This window comes from Loxodonta africana, chromosome 10, assembly GCF_030014295.1.
Source record: "Loxodonta africana isolate mLoxAfr1 chromosome 10, mLoxAfr1.hap2, whole genome shotgun sequence".
Taxonomy (NCBI): Eukaryota; Metazoa; Chordata; class Mammalia; order Proboscidea; family Elephantidae; genus Loxodonta; species Loxodonta africana.
This window is the reverse complement of record NC_087351.1, coordinates 103,478,128-103,497,634: the sequence shown is the minus strand read 5'-3', so window position 1 is coordinate 103,497,634 and position 19,507 is coordinate 103,478,128. Positions and strand designations below refer to the sequence as shown.

At 42.8% G+C, this 19,507-nt stretch overlaps 1 protein-coding gene across 4 annotated transcripts in view; it reads left to right on the top strand.

Moving 5' to 3' along the window:
• Window positions 1-19,507, top strand: part of NRDE2 (NRDE-2, necessary for RNA interference, domain containing) — a 53,953-nt gene that overhangs the window by 14,123 nt on the left and 20,323 nt on the right. For all 4 annotated transcript variants that reach the window (XR_002785349.2, XR_010323210.1, XR_010323211.1 and 1 more), the window contains exons 4-8: window positions 2,804-2,953; window positions 7,511-7,961; window positions 8,984-9,389; window positions 10,714-10,847; window positions 13,221-13,341. Coding sequence is in view for 1 of the 4 variants with exons in the window: in XM_003408577.4 (XP_003408625.1) it covers window positions 2,804-2,953; window positions 7,511-7,961; window positions 8,984-9,389; window positions 10,714-10,847; window positions 13,221-13,341 (1,262 nt within the window). In the remaining 3 variants the exon portion in view is untranslated. The remainder of the gene's footprint in view (window positions 1-2,803; window positions 2,954-7,510; window positions 7,962-8,983; window positions 9,390-10,713; window positions 10,848-13,220; window positions 13,342-19,507) is intronic.

The following is a 19,507-nucleotide window of genomic DNA, read 5'->3' as shown; positions in this document are numbered from 1 at the left end:
TCCCGTGTGTGCGTGCACACGCGCATTCTTTGGTTAAGGTTAATGTAGCGCTTTCATTCTTTTCCTTTTTCTTCATATGTGGTTAGAGCCACTGTTGAAGTTGCAGGCTCGCTGGGACCACAGTGTTTTCTTTCCTTCGAGACTTTATTTCTTCTCATGCTTTACCCTGCTGTCTACCTGAGTATCGTTCAAGTCCTTCTACAGAAGAGCCACTGAGCAGGTGCTCCGTGATAGCCTTTCCTTTCTTAGTCCAGCATCCTCCCATGTATAGAGAGGCCCTTTGCCCACAGGTGGGACAGGTGATAAGTGGTGAAACTATCCGAACTGTTGCCCGTTTAACTTTTTCCTTTCCTTTGCTCATTTGGCCTAGGAGAGAGAAAATTTAAGTATCTGTCCAGAGTATACCTGAAAAAAAAAAAAATAGTGCTAAGAAGAGTTTTGCAAGCCTTCAGGGGTTATTTACTTTTGTTCTGTGCTTGGAACGCCCATTGATGTCAGCGGGAGCTCTGGAAATGGAGCAAGTCTGGAATCTGGCCTTGAGCATTTCCGTCAGAAAGGCAAACACCACAGGTGACCAGGGTCCTTCTGTCATCAGATCAGTGGCAGAGAGCTCTGCAGGCCTCTGGTCTGCCTTGCTGTATGCCCAACGCATGGCACAGGCCTGATACATAGTAAGCATCCAGTGTGTTTGTTGTGTGAGGGAATGAATGAATGAATGAGTGTACTGATATTCTTGTGTTTTAGTAGGTCTTCAAACCAAAATACGTTCATCACTGTTTCTTCTGAAAACTCTCCTTTTAGCTACAAGCCCTCTTCTATAGGTGAGAAAAATGAGTTTTAAAGGATTTCCGAAAACCATGCAGAAATTACCGTTAGTACTTGAAAGGTAGTTATTTTAACTACCCCTCTAGAGCTGACTTTTACAGTCTGTTGATAATTTTATGATCGGATAACACTTTGAAGTCTGTTGATATTTTGCAGAATATCAGAAGCCCTTTTAAGGTCAAAATAGACTGTTCTTGTTTTTCTCTTTGACTTTCTTACCATGAATGTCTTCCATTTCACCCTGGGAAGGTGACTGGGAGGAGTTGTTTGTTTCCCTGTAGACAAGGCCTAAGATATCAGAGAGCCCTGAGAGTTTTCATTGATGCTAGGAAAGTAAGTTTGTGGAAGGCAATGTACTGTATGGGACTTTTATTCCAGCAAGGTATGGAGGAACAAATGACTTCCTGCCTTTTCCCCTATGGGTGAGCCCTAGGAGTGGCTCACCCACAGTCAGTATTCTCTTGTTTGCCCCAGAGACCACAGCTGCTAATTGAGCTGTGTTTCCTAGGATCCTAGCACGAGCTTCTCTGCCTTCAGGCAGAGGCAGGCCCCTCCTTGCACACAGCCCAGACCCCATCCTGCTGCCTGTCCTCAATACCCAATAGAGGAGGAAGGAGGGCTTGTTTACTCCCCAGGGGTGGTCTGCAGCTGGGCCTTCCTTTTTTTTTTTCTTCCAATTCACTTTACTTTTCTTCCTGGGCTGCATTAGTCTCTTTCTGTTGGGCTCTGCCTCTCTTCTCTACTCCTTAGGATTTTTTGTAGACAGACAACCCTCCACAGTGGTTCTGGAGGGAAGTGTGTTAAAATCACCAGCTATTTTAATGCGAGGTTCATCGTTGAACAAATATTTGTTGCGTAGCTACTTTGTGCCCCTGACATGCCATTCCCTTGTGTTTACAGCCAAGAATCACTTAGAAGCCTCCAGAACCTTTATTTCTATCCGGGCAGAGCCGAAAAGCAAAGATGGCACAGCAGTTAATGGCAATTTTGACTACTTTGTCAGCTTCTTGTGTCAGCAGCATTATGAACTGATTTCCTTTGGGGGAAGAAAGATGCTAGATGTCAGTAAAATCTCCCCTTCCTCTCACTTAACTCGTAGGGAAGTGGTTCCATTTGTATCTGAGCTGAAACTCTGCCAGTTCACAAGCTATTTCAAAGAGATAAATAAGGGTCTTCTCTGACTGTGGGCCGCTCTGGGTTCTGCGCTTTATGCGGAGGTTCATACATGTAGGCAAAACACCACACTCAGAGCCCAGAATACAAAAAGCAGACTTAGACCAAGGCTAAGTCCCGTCTGAGTGGACAGTTCAGGAATGTAGGAGGTAAGTAGGGTGTGTGTGTGTGTGTGTGTGTGTGTAGCCCACTTTAATGTTAACAGTGGTCATGTGTGTAGTTTCTTCTGCCTAGCACTCTAATGTGACTTAGAGCAGAGTTATTTTTTTAAGAAAAAAAGCTTGTTTGTAAATATACTTGAAATTCAAGTTAGGTAAAACCAATTGCTGACAAATTGACTCCAACTCATGGTGACCCCCTGTGTTTCAGAGTAGAGTGGCGCTCCCCAGCGGTTTCAGTGGCTGACCTTTCAGAAGCAGATCACCAGGCCTTTCTTCCGAGGTGCCTCTGAGTGGATTCAAACCACAAACCACTATCCTTTCAGTTAGCAGCTGAGTTCTTAACTGTTGATAAACTCAAGTAATAGTCATTTAAATGAAATATTTAAATAGAATATCTCTGTCCTTCTAGTTTATTTCTGGACAAGATGAGGTCTTTTTTTTGGTAAAGTATCATTTAATAGTGACGGTTTCTGCTTTATTTTTAAAAGCTCTTTTCCAGAGCAAGCGTCCTCTTCCCATCTCTGTAGGACATGCACATTTTAGTTTGAAACGCTTCACTTTCATGTTTATGAAAATGCCAGATATGTGGCTGGGAGACTTCTAAAGTGCCTTTTCCTTTCTCTTCGCTGTTTTTTATCCCACAGTCAAGAAAATCATGCTGCTGCAGATATTGGACATCGGTGTGTTTGGCTGGAGGACATTCAGGCTGCGACGGGAGAAACCTTCCGAACAGATAAGAAACCAGATCCTGCAAACTGGGAGTATAAGTCTCTCTACCGGGGGGATATAGCAAGGTAGCCACCATGATGCTTCTGTCTGGTCTTCATTGGTGGGAAGTAACTTCTTCCTCTTCTGAACTCTTTCTCAGCATTGTCTGTCTGTCTCTTTTATGGATCATATTGAGTTTTATCTAATGTTACCTTATTTAAGCACATGCCTTACCTCACATACTAAAATGAAAGCCTAAATCTAGTGGCCAGGGTCCAGGTTGGGTGAATCTTATTTCTCCATGGTGTTTGCATAGTGCCTGGCATAGTATGTGTTCAGTAAATATTTGTTGAATGAATGAATCTAAAAATACCTTGCAATAATTAATTTGTGGCACAGTATCCAGAAACCATTTGGTCTAATCTATATGCCATTTTAAAAAGTTGCGAAAGCCTCTTATTTATCCACCCCCATGTCTGCCATTTAAGAAATGACGTTAAATGGTAAGGACTTTTTCAAATGTTCCAGCATATGCCACCAGATAATCGCAAAAATGGGGGTTGTTATTTGCTTCAGTAATGAGTTTGAACTTTTCCTCTCTAATCTGTCAATCACAAATATTTGTGTACTTGCCAGACCCTTTAGACATTTAGTGCTTTGTGAGGCACTCTTGGGAACATGAAGAACAGTAACACCCAGTCTGTGTTCCCAGACAGCCTGTGGAAAATGAAAGCTGCAGGTAGAGAATCGTGGAATATTAAGGAAGAGGAGCTCTTGGAGGTTGTCATCATCCTTTACAGGCTGATCAGTTTTTAAAAATAAATTTCTGTTTCCATTCCTTTGCTGCCCCTCTAGCTGTTAATTGTGTTTTCACTTAGGACATTATGGTTCACTACATAAGCAATTGCAACGAAAATTGTCTTTATGATGATTTTCCATCAGTTATTTTTCAGTGCATATTTATATCTACATAAACCAAAGCCAAAAAACCCGTTGCCATCGAGTCGATTCCGACTCATAGTTCTACTATAGGACGGAGTAGAACTGCCCCATAGGGTTTCCAGGGAGCGGCTAGGGGATTCAAACTGCCAACCTTGTTGGTTAGCAGCCTGAACTCTTAACCACTGCACCACCAGGGCTCCTGTATCTACATACTATGTACTGAAACCTCATGGTGGTCGTAAATGGCTATCACTAAAATGGGTTCATCTGTTTTTGCATTCTTTTACCACTCCCTGGAGTCTTACTGGGTTTTCCACGCCACCACAGTGTAGTGCCACAGATAAGGTGGTGGTGGTGTTAGGTGCCATTGAGTTGATTTTCGACTCATAGCAACCTTGTGTGACAGTAGAACTGCCATATGGGGCTTTCTAGGTTGTAATCTTTATAGAAGCAGATCTCCAGGTCTTTCTCCCATGGTTAGCAGCTGAGTGCTTAAACATTGCACCACCAGGGCTCCTGCAGATAAGGTAGATACCCAATAAAAGATGGGCGTGAGGTGCTGTGGTCCCCTGTGTCAGCCTGCCTGATCGGCACAAGGGCGGGAGAGGAAGGCGTGCGCTCCCATTTTACAGGCATGGATCTCCTAGGAATTTAGCGACTTCTCAAGATCATGTGACCAGGAAGCAGCAGAGTTGGGATATGAGCCTGTGTTTCTCTGACTTCAAATGTTCTTTCAGCCACAACAGTGTCCACAGCCCCGCCTCTTTTTCCTTTGTGCCTATAGCCAAATTTTTGTCAGTTAAATGTACATATGATGTCATTCATGGACTCTCAGAACAAAATGGGGAGGGGGAGGCCCCAGCCTCTGAGATTATTCAGCTGAAAGCAAGCTGATTATTTGATGAGGATTTTATAAGAAAAGTACCTTCATTTGGAGGAATACTGCATTAAAGTACATCCTAGGGCCTAACTTAAGACTCTCTGATAATACAACCTAAATGTCCAATAGGAAAATGGTTAAATAAGTTATGGCACATCCTTACAGTGGAACAATTGGAAGCTCATAAAAATTATATTTTCTGTAACTAATAGTATAGGGAAATGCTCGAGAGTAGGGGGAAAGCCTGAAGTTGTATGATATGTCAGCTGACAGTGTGAGAAGGGTATGCATGTATGCATATAAATGCATACATCTCCACACATACATCCACATACAGAATAATATAGAATAGAAGGTTCCCCGAAAGCTCTGCCTCCATCCCCTTGGTTCAGCCCCGGGCTGGCTCCTCGGCTTTCCTGCTGTCAACAGACGCCTCGAGAAGCTCTCTGCTCTCCTTGCCCTTCCCTCACACCTCACATTAATGAATTCCACCTTGGGAGAATCTTTTCTTACGTATATACAGGTAAGTTCTCTAGAGACCCCTTTGTCTTCCAAATTCTTTTCCAATTACCTCGGGATAATCTCTCTCCATTCCGTTTATGAGTCAAAAACAACCCTAACAGAAACGGATGATATAAAGTAGTGCTGGAAGCAGCCTCTTTTTCCCCACAGCCTTCACTAAGAAAAACTACAAACATACAGCAAAGTTGAAAGAATATCACAATGAACACTCATATATCCACCACCTGCATCCTGCCATTAATATTTACTTGACGTGCTTTATCACGTATCTATTCATCCATCCATCCATACCTTAATCTTTTGTATTTTCTTGATACATTTCAAAGTAAATTGCATCAGTACACTAGCCCTAAATGTTTCAGCATGCATATCATTAACTAGAGTTCAATATTTGTTTAGTTTCTTCTTTTGATAAAAATTTACATGCAGTCAGTGTACAAATCTTAAGTGTACATTTGCTGAGTTTTGAGAAATGCATACACCTATGTAACCCAGACCCCTATGGAAATGCACAGGATATTACTGTGACCCCAAAAAGTTTCCTCATGTCCCTTTCCACTCAGTCTGCACCACTACTTCCCCAGAGGCAACCACTGTTCTAATTTTTTCTACCATTGGTTAGTTTGGCCTGTTCTGGAATTTCATATAAATGGAATTGTACAGTGTGTCCTCTTTTGTGTCTGGCTTCGTTCGCTCAACATAACGTTTTTGAGATTATTGCACGTTGTGGCCTTTAGCAGTAGTTCGTTCCTTTTTGTTGCTGGTAGATCCCACTGTGTGACTGTACCACCGTTTGTGTCTCCTTTCTTCTGTTGGTGGACGTGTGGGCTCTTGCCAATATTTGGTGTTATGGCTGAGGCTGCTGTGAGCATTTGTGCACCAGGCTTTGGGTAGACATGTAGTTTCATTTTTCTTGGGTAAATACCTGGGAATAGAATTGCTAGGTCATAGGGTGAGTCTGGAGCCCTAGTTGTGCAGTGGATAAGAGCTCAGCTACTAACCAAAAGGTCGGCAGTTCAGATTGACCAGTTGGTCCTTGGAAACCCTAAGGGGCAGTTCTACTCCGTCCTATAGAGTCCCTGTGAATCAAAATCAACTCAACAGCAACAGGTTTGGTTTTTTGGGTTTAGGGTAGGTCTATGTTTAGTTTTTTAAGGAACTGACAGAGCTTCTCCCAAAGTGATTGTGCTATTTTCCGTTACCTCTAACAGTGGTCCAGAGTCCTGGTTACTCCATAGGTTAAAACCAAAAAACCTATTGCCATCAGACTCATGGTGACCTTGTGGGACAGAGTAGAACTACCCCATAAGGTTTCCCAGGAGTGTCTGACTGTATTATCCTGTGGCTTCGAACTGCCAACCTTTTGATTAGCAGCCAATCTCTTAACCACTGTGTCGCCAGGGCACCATTCCACAGTTTACTCACCAACATTTGGTAATTGCTGGTCTTTTTAATTTTAGCTGTTCTGGTGGGTATGTGGCATATCTTATTGTGGTTTTAATTTGCATTTCCTTGGGAACTAATGACTTCCAGCACTTTTCCATGTGCTTACTGGCCATTCTCTTTTGTGAATTTTCTCTTTAGATCTGTTGCCCGTGTTTTAACTGGGTTGTTTGTATAGCATACATAAGAAAAGTGTGTAATTTTCTTTAGCTTTTGCCTGTGTAGTTATTCAGCAGTCTTGTGTTTGTAACTCTGGGTACACCTACACATCTCATAAAAGCATTTTATAACCCAACCTATTTTACCTTGAAGTAGAAAATACCCAAAATGCAGTTTTATTTAACGTACTTTATTTCAGGATTGAAAAAAAGAATCTTAGACCTGTATGTTATCTTCTTAAGAAGGCATACAAGACAACATTGAAGGAATGTGACTTGTGTACGAGATAGATCACCTAGGTTGCCAGGTCCCAGTGTTCCTTACTAGGCAGTATAAAAGACAGAGGGATCTTTTCTGCCTTACCTGTCACCTAGGGTTGTGACATAATGTATGTGACAGTACTTTAACTACAGAACTCCAGGAGAATGTAAATTAGAAAGATGTAGAAGACCGGCATGATCTGAAATTCATGAGATACTAACGAAGAGTTGAAGTGTTAGAGAAAGAAGTCAAACCAGGCAGAAAAAGTGAATTGCCACTCTTCATATTTCTCTAAATAGAAACAATTTGAAGGTGAGGTGAATTTGGATAGATGCAGTTAACTTGCATAACAAGGCATGAAGTCTAATGAGCCTTCAGTCATTCAGAGGTAGCGCACGTATGCCTTCGGTAACTTTTCTTCTTCTTCCGATGTAAGATACAAGAGGAAAGGAGACTCCTGCCTGGGCATTAACCCTAAGAAGCAGTGTATATCTTGGGAAGGGGCTCCCATGGAAAAGAAGAATTCACACAAGCATGTTGAACGCTATTTTACCAAGAAGAACGTGGGATTGATGAGCATTGATGGAGCTGCTGTTAGCAGTAAAACCGAACCTCCCTCATCTGAGGCGGCCTCGTTTATACCAGTGAAGGACTCGGAGGATGTGGCTCCTTCCGTCACCACCTGGATGAACCCTCTGGGGATTTACGACCATTCCACCACGCAGTGGTTACAAGGACAGGGCCCTTTGGAGCAAGAGACAAAGCTGCCAGACTCACAGCCAGACAGAGAGAATGCTGTTCTCAAGGCCAAGGTGGAGGAATTTAACAGGAAGATTCGGGAGAATCCTCAGGACATTGAGCTGTGGATGGCATTTGTCGCTTTTCAGGTAAGTGTCACTGCCCCAGATGTCTTACCTTAGAATAAACCCATTGCCGTTGAGTTGATCCTGACTCATAGCGACCCTATGGGACAGAGTAGAACTGCTCCATAGGGCTCTCAAGGCTGTAAATCCTTTCTCGTGCAGAGCGACTCGTGGGTTCAAGCCATTGTCCTTTCAGTTAGCAGCTGAGCACTTAACCACTGTGCCATCCGGGCTCCTTCTACCTTAGAACGATGTCCCTAATTTTGGGCAAGCCCATTCAATCTGCAGCAATTTTTGAGCTCCTATGAGGGACCCTGGCATTGGGCATATAAGAATTATTATTAGAATATAGTCCTTGCTCTGAGCTTGCTCAGAGTCTGTTGAGGAAGACAAACATGTGAAGAATAAATACAATCTAGGGTAATAAATGCTATAATAATGGTGTCATTTGGGAATGGAGTGAGGGAGTGACTTCCTACCAGAGACTAAGAAAGGGCTTCCAAGAGAAGGTGAAATCTGAACAGAGTCTTGAAGGAGACGTAGATGCTCAGCAGGCAGGAAGGCTTCCTGAAGTACAATTAGACCATGCAAATGCCCAGACTTGTGAAAGAGAAGGGGCTGCTCATTAAATTACCTGAATTAGAGCTATATTTCCCTTTCTAAGGTACATGGATTTGTCTCAGCTCCCCTTTTTGAGAGTCACTGTCACCGTTACCCTATTTGGTACTATGTTTGACCATTGTATTGGTAGGGTGGTTTCTTCAGAGAAGGCTTTCATGGTGTTTTATGCCAGGTGCTGGTATATAAATCTAAGTTTAAAATACCAGAGTAGACAGGTAAATCAGGTGAAATAAACACAAGATCAGACATAGTAGGTGACACAAGCAGCCTAGCAACCAAGTTCTTACGAAAAGAAATCATGATAAACAAGCAGTTAGTGAGAAAGTCTGAATAAGAATTCCTTTTGAGAAGTGACAAAGCACTGTAGAAGTTTGCAGGCTCACCCAGTCCCATTTGCATTTGTAAACTGGTGTTTTGTTGTTGAGGACGAGGTCATGAGAAGGCCAGGCCTGTATGCCCTTGACGAAGGAGAGCAGGAGAAGCGAAAGCGGTCCCTGAAGCTCACCCTGGAGAAGAAGCTGGCTATCCTGGAGCGGGCCATCGAGAGCAACCCAAGCAGCGTCGACCTGAAACTCGCCAAGCTGAAGCTCTGCACGGAGTTCTGGGAGCCCGCCACTCTGGTCAAAGAGTGGCAGAAGCTGATATTCTTGCACCCCAACAATACAGCCCTTTGGCAGAAGTACCTTCTATTTTGCCAGAGTCAATTTAGCACCTTCTCGGTATCAAAAATTCACAATCTTTATGGAAAATGCTTGAGTACTTTGTCTTCCGTTAAGGACGGCAGCATCTTATCTCATCCCGTGTTGCCTGGCACTGAGGAGGCCATGTTTGGTAAGGAAAGGACCACATCCAATGACGCAGGCCAAGTAATACTTTCTTTTGGCTTGAGTTGGAAATGATTTGTTTTTGGTTTATTTTAGAAAGTCTAAATGGTCTGATAAAACATTTTTAAAAAGTATCATGCCTCCTTCTGAGTAGAACAGATCCACATACCCCTACCCTGCTCCCCCCAGCCAGAAGATTATGATACCGCATTAGAGACGGTGGATTTAGAAGGCAGTCACTGGACTGGAAGTCCCAGTCTAACCAAGTAGACGTAGTCTCTTAACCGCTTTGGCTGCCAATGACCTTGTCTGTTGAGATGCCTGTACTGCTCTTCTCGCCCAGTTATAGGGGCTCACGTGATAAAGGACGTGAGATGCTCTGGCTAAGTGGAAATCATTGTACAGATAAAAGTTACTGGTGTTGTTACACTGCTACCATTTATTGGTGGGTCCCAAAGGAGCCCAGAATATAAATTTTGGCCAGTAATGAGAGAGAGGAGTTCGCATGTTGTGTAGGAGCCGTAGACTGTCACTTGCAGCCTGGCTTTGCCCTTCACCAGCCCTGGTGTGACCTTGGGCAGATTCCTTAATCTGTTTTTGCTCCAGCTTCTCCGTCAGCAAAACTAGTATGACACCTGCTTTACAGAATTAGGGTGCAGGTTGAATGAGGTAATATATGTAGAGTCTAGCTCAGTGCCTGGCACATAGTAGGCATTTTTTTGATTGAAACGCCTAGTGTTGAGTATTACTATTAGTATCTAAAGATATAAATGTATTATCTTTATATATATTTAGAAATAATAAGCATTTACCACACGGACAGAAAGAGTCTAGTGTTTGTTATCATTTATGATATGCCCAAATAGGGTAAAGTTTAGTTAATGGAATTGTACCACAGATAAGACCAAGTGAAATTTTCGGACATAGATACCGGATTTGTTTACAGCAGCCTCTGAGCCTGTGGTGAACGTCGCTGGTGAATAGTGCCATCTAGTGATCACTGAGTACGGAGTTTTACTTCCTGACGAGACTGTTACGTCATCCTTTTTCTCTAATTTTTCTTCTAATAATGAGTTTTGAGTATTTGATAGCCAGTAATTCAGACGAACCTGTTGACTTACTTTTGTATACCATATATAGTTTTTGTAGTTAATATTTGTATTCTTTAATGGTTTTATATAAAGATCAGAGTAAGTATATATTGATTACAGTACTCTGGTGAGCCCTTTAAAATCAGGACATGTATAACTGCCTACTTTTTTTAAGAAGTTTTATTTTTCCTCTTTAATGGCGTGACAAGGATTCTGCCCCTTTGCTGTCCCTGTTTCTAGCTCTCTTTCTTCAGCAGTGCCACTTTCTGCGGCAGGCTGGCCACTCGGAGAAGGCAGTCTCTTTGTTCCAGGCCATGATTGACTTCACCTTCTTCAAACCTGACAGTGTGAAAGATCTGCCTACCAAAGGACAGGTAGGATTTCTGCACCCTGGTCTCTGCCTCTCTTTCTGTCTCTCTGGGAGGAAGGTGTGTCCACATCTTCCACAACGGCAGGTGGTGGTAGTATTTTTACAACATAATAACCTCTTTTATGTCAGTCCTGCTATGGATTGTTGCCCAAAAATATTCTGGTGATGCAGGGAAAATTCCATAATGAAGGTAGTAAAACATGGATAGATAAAAAAGATTTTTTAATAAGACTCACTGATGTCCCTTTGTTCCGTGCTTATTATGGCCCTTGTTTAAGTGCTAATTGTCCCCCAGTCAGGGAAATTATTATCATGGCATTTTAAACCATATGTCACTTTTCCACTTGTGTGCATTCTAATCCAGAGCTTGTGTGACTTCCCCAGGCAGCCTTTCCACTAACTAAACTCTTTGCTAGAATTGCTGTTGAAGTGGCAGGTTGGCACTTGGTCAACACCAGTCCTAACTGGGGAGAGGAGGTCTCTTTGATGAGTAACCATTGCTAATATTTGTTATGTGAAGCAATAAAAAAATCTTACATAGAATTAGGCCTACAAGAACACCTATCTTTTCCCTGTTCCACTGAAGAACACACAGTTTTCTGCTCTTCAAAGAGGATTTGGTGGAGGATGGCTAGGGATCTGAACTTGTGATACGTAGGCCCCTATCGTGTGTATGTTTCATGAATTGCCAGTAAAGACCATTCTTATCATGTTGGTACCTCCAGACAAAACTGGCTTAAAGATTATACCAGTTTATAATGGTGTAACTTGTTAACATCATAAGCCAAGTAACGAAATCATTAGGTTTTAAGATATGCTTTCATATGCTAAGAATTTGCTATCCTACAGAACTGATTCGTAAGTGAACTCAGGAGCCTTGGGGTTGCCGGGGAAGGGCAATCAGTATCAGGATTTCCCTTATCCCCACCCTTTGCTGGGAGTTGCTGTCTGATGAGAGCAGTTATTGATGGACCGGTGGGCACTGGCTGACTGCAAAGTATGGAGGACTACTGCTCTAAAACGTCAAGAGGCCCTGATCCACACTCTTGAGATTTTGAGTCCTAGCTGCACATGGATTTTCAAGGCATTGTGTGACAACTTCGAAAGAAAGCTTTTTATTTAACGGTATCCCATATTGCCTTTATAACCTAGAGACAGTATTACCATAAACACAGTTGCCAAACACAGAACAGGTAGAGTCTGCTACTACTGGTCTGTTCTGTAAACAAATTGGTTATAAGCATTTGTCACACTCTTTTTTAAAAGTTCCCTTCCGTCTTTCTCTTGAGTGCACTTTCCTCTATCCCTTCTGTAAGAGAAAAACCTGTAAAGAGGGAGTGCAGTCACCCCAGCTGCCCTTCTTGAGTGGGCCCAGGGCAGGATGCCCGCCCCGCCCTCTCGTGACTCCTGGAGACTGCTCTCCCAGATATGCGTGGCAGTCCCTGGCTCAGGCCGGATAATCCCACGGCTCCTGGACATGGCGTGCCCATTGGAAGCCTGCTTGTCCTCTTCAAAAGGCTTCTTGCAAAAGCTTTCACTGAGCAGGGTGTTGGCTGACTTATAAAGTCTTTATTGTCAGTTGATAACGTGATCACTTTCCTGTTTGTTGCTGTGTTCACATTCTGTTCCGCAGGAGTTACTTACTGCCAGTGAGCTGATTGCCACATTGCAGACATACCGCCCAAGGAATGAGGGAAGGGCTCATGGGACCAGACTTTAAAATGCAGACCTTTTTATTCACCGATGTTTGCCACGGGCACATCTGTGCACCAAGCATCTAGGGAGTCCCTGCTATGTGTCGGTTACTGTGCCTTATGTTAGGACATAAAGCTCCTGAAGGTGTACTCGTGCCCTCAAGAGCCCACAGTCTATCCTTTGGAACTTTGAATCCCCTTCGTCTCAGAAAGTCTTGTAAGCAGATATCACTTAGGGGCCCAGTGGCATTAAGGGAACTGGCAATGCCCCCATCCCTGGTGAGACTGGCCTGGCGGGGTGAGAACTGGCAAAACACTCCTTTACTACCCAGCTGCAGGCACTTCTCGCCGAACCTTGGCCAGTCTTTTTGTAACCTAACCTCAGAAGGGTCGTCCCGTCACTTTGCTGTATTCTCTTTGTCTGAAGCAAGTCACTAGGTCCAGCCAGAAGTCAAGGGGCGAGGATTCCACAAGGGCGTGGGGTGTCTGGGGCCTCTAATGCCTACCACACTAGACAGTTTTTCTATTTGGGGGTGTGTATCGTACATCTACTCCAAAGGCTGATCACAAATGTGATTTCGTTTTAGAATCGTAAGCTCCTCTCTGTCCATCAGCACTTACTTGGCCCAGTGACTCAGCAGTTTTGTGTAAGTTCAGCTAACCTCCGTTTTAAATCCAAACAGGTGGAATTCTTTGAGCCCTTTTGGGACAGCGGCGAGCCCCGGGCTGGGGAGAAGGGGGCCCGAGGCTGGAGAGCATGGATGCACCAGCAGGAGCGGGGCGGCTGGGTGGTCATCAACCCAGGTGAGGCACCTCTCAGCTACGATGTATCTGCCTTTTTCTTCTAGAATTAAAAAAAAAAAAATCTTCATGATTATTTATCTGTATAAGCTTCTATTTATCAGTAGCTTGAGAACGTTTACCACTGTCAAGATGTCAAAAACATACTAAGCTGATGGCATGGGTGGTAGACCGTTTCTCCCCCTTAGCCCCTCTAAAGCAGTTGATCCTCCTCCTTGAGTACATAACTCTCTTGAGGCCTGGAGTTCACTTCAGAGGAGGTGATGTTAGTTTTCCCTTTTCTAGGTTGCTCCTGAAGAAGTGGTAATCATGTTGTTAACTACCCCTGCTTCCCCCACCCATTTTAGTGCATAGTTAAGGCAGTCTTTTTATTCTGTTGGCAGTGTGTGGACCAGCAGATCCTTTGAAAAATACTTGCCTTTTAAGAAATACTGTAAGATAATTATCAGTTAGCATTTATTTAGGAGTCTCTCGGTGGTGCAAATGGTTGTGTGCTCCACTAATAACCTAGAGGTTGGTGGTTCGAGCACACCCAGAGGTGCCTCAGAAGGAAGGCCTGAAGATCTGTTTCTGAAAGGTCACAGCCTTAAAGCCCCATGGAGCACAGTTCTACTCTGCACACTTGGGGTTGCCATGAGTTGGAATCAACCCAACAGCAACTGGCTTGGTTTTGGTTAGGAACATTTATAAAAGTGTCATTTTAAATGACCCCAAGGTACTTTTCAGCCAAGTACAGTGCTCTCCAATAGAAATGTAATGTGAACCACATACGTAATTTCTAATTTTCTTGTTGTTAGGTGCCATGGAGTCGGTTCCGACTCATAGTGACCCTGTGTACCACAGAACAAAACACTGCCCGGTCCTGCGCCATCCTTACAATCCTTGCTATGCTTGAGCTCATTGTTGCAGCCACTGTGTCATTCCATCTCGTTGAGGGTCTTCCTCTTTTCCGCTGATCCTCTACCAAGCGTGATGTCCTTCTCCAGGGACTGATCCCTCCTGACAACATGTCCAAAGTATGTAAGACACAGTCTTGGGATCCTTGCTTCTAAGGAGAATTCTGATTGTACTTCATCCAAGACAGATTTGTTCGTTCTTTTGGCAGTCCATGGTATATTCAGTATTCTTCGCCAACACCACAATTCAAAGGCGTCAGTTCTTCTTTGGTCTTCCTTATTCGTTGTCCGGCTTTTACATGCATATGACGTGATTGAAAATACCATGGCTTGGGTCAGGCGCACCTTAGTCTTCAAGGTGACATCTTTGCTCTTCAACACTTTAAAGAGGCCCTTTGCAGCAGATTTGCCCAATGCAAATTGATTTCTAGACTGCTGCTTGTGTGGGTGTTGATTGTGGATCCAAGTAAAATGAAATCCTTGACAACTTCAATCTTTTCTCTGTTTATCATGATGGTGCTCATTGGTCTAGTTGTGAGGATTTTTGTTTTCTTTATGTTGAGGTATAGTCCGTACTGAAGGCTGTGGTCTTTGATCATCATCAGTAAGTGCTTCAAGTTCTCTTTACTTTCAGCAAGTAAGGTTATGTCATCTGCATAGCGTAGGTTGTCTTCCTTTAATCCTGAGGCCACATACTTCTTCATATAATCTAGTTTCTCAGATTATTTGCTTGGCAAACAGATTGAATAAGTATGGTGAAAGGATACAACCCTGGCGCACACCTTTCTTGACTTTAAGGCACACAGTATCCCCTTGTTCTTTGGTCTTTGTACAGGTTCCTAATTGTACAGGTCTATGGGGCCATTCTACTCGGTCTTATAGGGTTGCTATGAGTTGGAATCAACTCAACAGCACTGGTTGGGTAGTGTGGGTATGTACATTTAGAGGTTCCGAAATTCCCATTCTTCTCAATATTATCCATAATTTGTTATGATCCACATAGTCAAATGCCTTACGTAGTCAATAAAACACAGGTAAACATCTTTCTGGTATTCTCTGCATTTAGCTATGATCCATCTGACATTAGCAATGATATCCCTTGTTCTGGGTCTTCTTCTGAATCCAACTTGAATTTTTGGTAGTTTCTTGTCAATGTACTGCTGCAACTGTTTCTGAATTATCTTCAGCAAAATTTTACTTGCGTGTGGTGGCATTGTTCAATAATTTCCACCCACCATTGGATCACCTTTCTTTGGTATGGGCACAAATATGGAGTTGGTTGGCCAGGTAGCTGTTATCCAGATTTCTTGACATAGGCAAGTAAGCACTTCCAGCATTGCATCCGTTTGTTGAAACATCTCAATTGGTGTTGTGTTAATTCCAGGAGCCTTGTATTTCATCAGTGTGTTCAATGCAGTTTAGACTTCTTCCTTCAGTACCATCAGTTCTTGGTCATATGCTACCTCCCGAAATGGCTGAACGTCGAACAATTCTTTTTGGTACAGTGACTTTGTATTCCTTCCATCTTCTTTTGATGCTTCCTGCTTCATTCAATTTTTTGCCCATAGAATTCCTCAATATTGCAACTTGAGGCTTGAATGTTTTCTTCGGTTCTTTCAGTTTGAGAAATGGGAAGCATGTTTCCCTTTTGGTTTCCTAACTCCAGGTCTTTGCACATTTCATTATAATACTTTTCCTTGTCTCCTCAACCTGCCCCTTGAAATCTTCCGTTCAGTTGTTTTACTTCATCGTTTCTTCTATTCACTTTAGCTACTCTATGTTCAAGAGCAAGAGTCTCTTCTAACATTCATTTAGGCCTTTTCTTTCTTTCCTGTCTTTTTAATGACCTCTTGGTTTCTTCATCTATGATGTCCCTGATGTCATCCCACAACTCACTGGTCTTCGGTCATTAATACTCAATGTGTCAAATCTGTTCTTCAGATCATCTCTAAATTTGGGTGAGGTATACGCAGGGTCATACTTTGGCTCTCATGGACTTGTTGTAATTTTCTTCAGCTTCAACTTGAACTTGCATATGAGCAGTTGATGGTCCGTTCTGCAGTCAGCCCCTAGCCTTGTTCTGACTGACGATATTGAGCTTCTCCATCGTCTCTTTCTGCAGATGTAGTCCTTTTGATTCCAGTGTATTCCATCCTCCATGGTCCACATGTATGGTAGCTGTTTGTTGTTGAAAAAAGGTATTTGCAGCGAATAAGTTGTTGGTCTTGTAAAATTCTTTCATGCTATCTCCAGTGTTCTTTCTGTCACCAAGACCATATTTTCCAACTACAGATCCTTCTTTGTTTCCAACTTTGGCATTCCAATCACCAGTAATTATCAATGCATCTTGATTGCAAGCTTGATCAATTTCAGACTGCAGAAGTTGGTAAAAAACCTTCAGTGTCTTCATCTTTGGCCTTAGTGGTTGGTTGGTAAGTTTGAATAATAGTCATATTAATTGATCTTCTTTGTAGGCATAATGATATTAGCCTATGACTGACAGCATCGTACTTCAGGATAGATCTTGAAATGTTCTTTTGACGAATGGGACTCCACTCCTCTTCAATTTGTTATTCCCGGCTTAGTAGACCATATGATTATCCTGTTCAAAATGACCAATACCAGTACATTTCAGCTCACTAATGCCTAGGGTATCAGTCTTTACACTTTCCATTTCATTTTTGACAACTTCCAATTTTCCTAGATTCATACTTTGTACGTTCCATGTTCCAATTAATAATGGATGTTTGCAGCTATTTCTCCTCCTTTGAAGTTGTGCCACATAAGTAAATGAAAGTCTCGAAAGCTTGATTCCATCCACGTCATTAAGGTCAACTCTGCTTCCCCAGTTGTATTTTGAGTGTCATCCAACCTGAGGTCTCATCTTCCGGCACTATATTGGACAGTGTTCCACTGCTATTCAAAAAGTTTTCACTGGCCAGTTTTTTCAGAAGTAGCCTACCACATCCTTCCTCCTAGTCTGTTTTAGTCTGGAAGCTCCACTGAAACTTGTCCACCATGGGTGACCCTGCTGGTATTTGAAATACCAGTGGCATAGCTTCTAGCATCATAGCAACATGCAGGCCACCACAGTATGACAGACTGACAGACGCATGGTAGTTCAGTGCTTAGTAGCCACATATTCATGGCTACGGCACTGAACACCCAGTTCTTAGATATTCAGCCTCTGAAAGGCAGCAGGGTGTGGAGGGATGGCTGATGGAGAGATATCTTCCAAGCTGACTGTTTTCATTGAAAGTGCTAGGTGGAAAGAGTAATGATGCACTGGGAGTCAGGAGACTGGCCCCTCACCTGGGCTCAGCCAGCCTGCTGTCATAGGCTTAGCCTTGCCATGGTAACTTTGCTCTGGGCAGTGCTGTCAGGTGATGGACATGCCTCATTTAGGGCATGTGGAAGGCTTAGCTGCCTAGATCTCCCTTGAATGTGAGGAAACAAAGAAGAGCTGAGCTGTTGTTCATGCTTGCTTACCCAAGGTTTTAAATGTGAAGAGAAAGGCCTACACATGGAAGTAGGTATTGCAGTCTTAACTACTGAGCCTGTAATACCAAATGAGCAAGGGTCAAAGAAAAAAAATCTGGTATTCACTCTTCTTTCTCTGAGTGCCTGACTCAGTGTGGCTCTGTATGTTTTTAGGGTGTGCTTTTGTGGTTTTTGGGTTCTATTTTTGGTTAGACTCAGACACTACAATGCACAGTACCTCTGTTAAAGAGCTTACCACAGTCTGCATTTCTAAGTTAGCTGAGTCCTCATAGCGATGTCCAGAGACCGAGCTAACATTTCTTCTCTGACAAGTGTTCAGTGTCCAGTGGTCACTCGTAATCAGATGTAAAGTTTGTATTCTCAGAAGGGTGATCCAAGTGTTGAAACCTTGATTTTAAAATTGCACTAGAAAGGTGTATTAGCATTTCCAAACCCATTACCATCAAGTCGATTCCAACTCATAGCAACCCTATAGGATAGAGCAGAACTGCCCGATACAGTTTCCAAGGCTGTAAGTCTTTATGGAAGCAGACTGCCACGTCTTTCTCCTGCGGAGTGGCTCGTGGGGTCGAAACATCGACCTTTTGGTTAGTAGCCAAGTGCTTAATCACTGGGCCACCAGGGCTCCTACACTAGTACTTACAGGCCCTGCAGACTTTCCCGTTTCCACGATAGAGACCCTTACTGTTCTTGCTTCATTAATGAATTTGATGGGAGTCCTCCCAAAAACCAGCCAAGTCAAAAGGAAGGTCAAAAGTTTTCTTGCCAGAAAACTAACTGGCAGACCGTTTTGCTTGTTTGTTTTTATGTTGTTTTGTTTAATTTGGTTTTTTTTTTTTTTTTTTAAGGTAAACATTTTGTATTTTATATACAGTTTTCATTTAAGTGAGGGTAAATTAAGACAAATTACACATACATTTACTGACCTTCATGTTATTGATACATAAAACAGGCTGTAAATAACTATATTTAAATCACTCATATTAAAAAGCAACACTTCGTAAATGGTAGTTAAACCTTTTATAAAGTAGTAAAATAATAGATCACGTCAGTTATTTTGTTATAAACACTTTTTTTTTATAGTTTTTATTGTGCTTTAAGTGAAAGTTTACAAATCAAGTCAGTCTCTCACACAAAAACTCATATACACCTTGCTAATTTTTTAATACTCCCAATTACTGTCCCCCTAATGAGACAGCCTGCTCTCTCCCTCCACTCTCTCTTTTCGTGTCCATTTCGCCAGCTTCTAACCCCCTCCACCCTCCCATCTCCCCTCCAGGCAGGAGATGACATCATAGTCTCAAGTGTCCACCTGATTCAAGAAGCTCACTCCTCACCAGCATCCCTCTCCAACCCATTGTCCATTCCAATCCATGTCTGAAGAGTTGGCTTTGGGAATGAATCATGTCCTCGGGCAACACAAGGGCTGGGGGCCATGACCACCAGGGTCCTTCTAGTCTCAGACCATTAAGTCTATTTTTATGTTTTTTTTGTTTAATTTGGTTTTGAAGCTCACTTGTCCTTCTGACAAGGTTGGCATTTAGAGGGTAGTTAGGAGTTACACGTTCTATGGTATTTCTTCTTGCCTATAGCACAGCTTATTTCTTGTCTCTTACCCTCACTTCCTGCTAGCCTGTAATGGCTAAAGTGGTTTTCTGCTTTCTTTCCATTCTAGTTCATGATCTGTGTACTTGAATGAATTCTGTCCAAAACCATGTAATCCTTTGAATTTTTAATGTAATAAGTTCAGGAATCTGAGTCTGATGTATGAC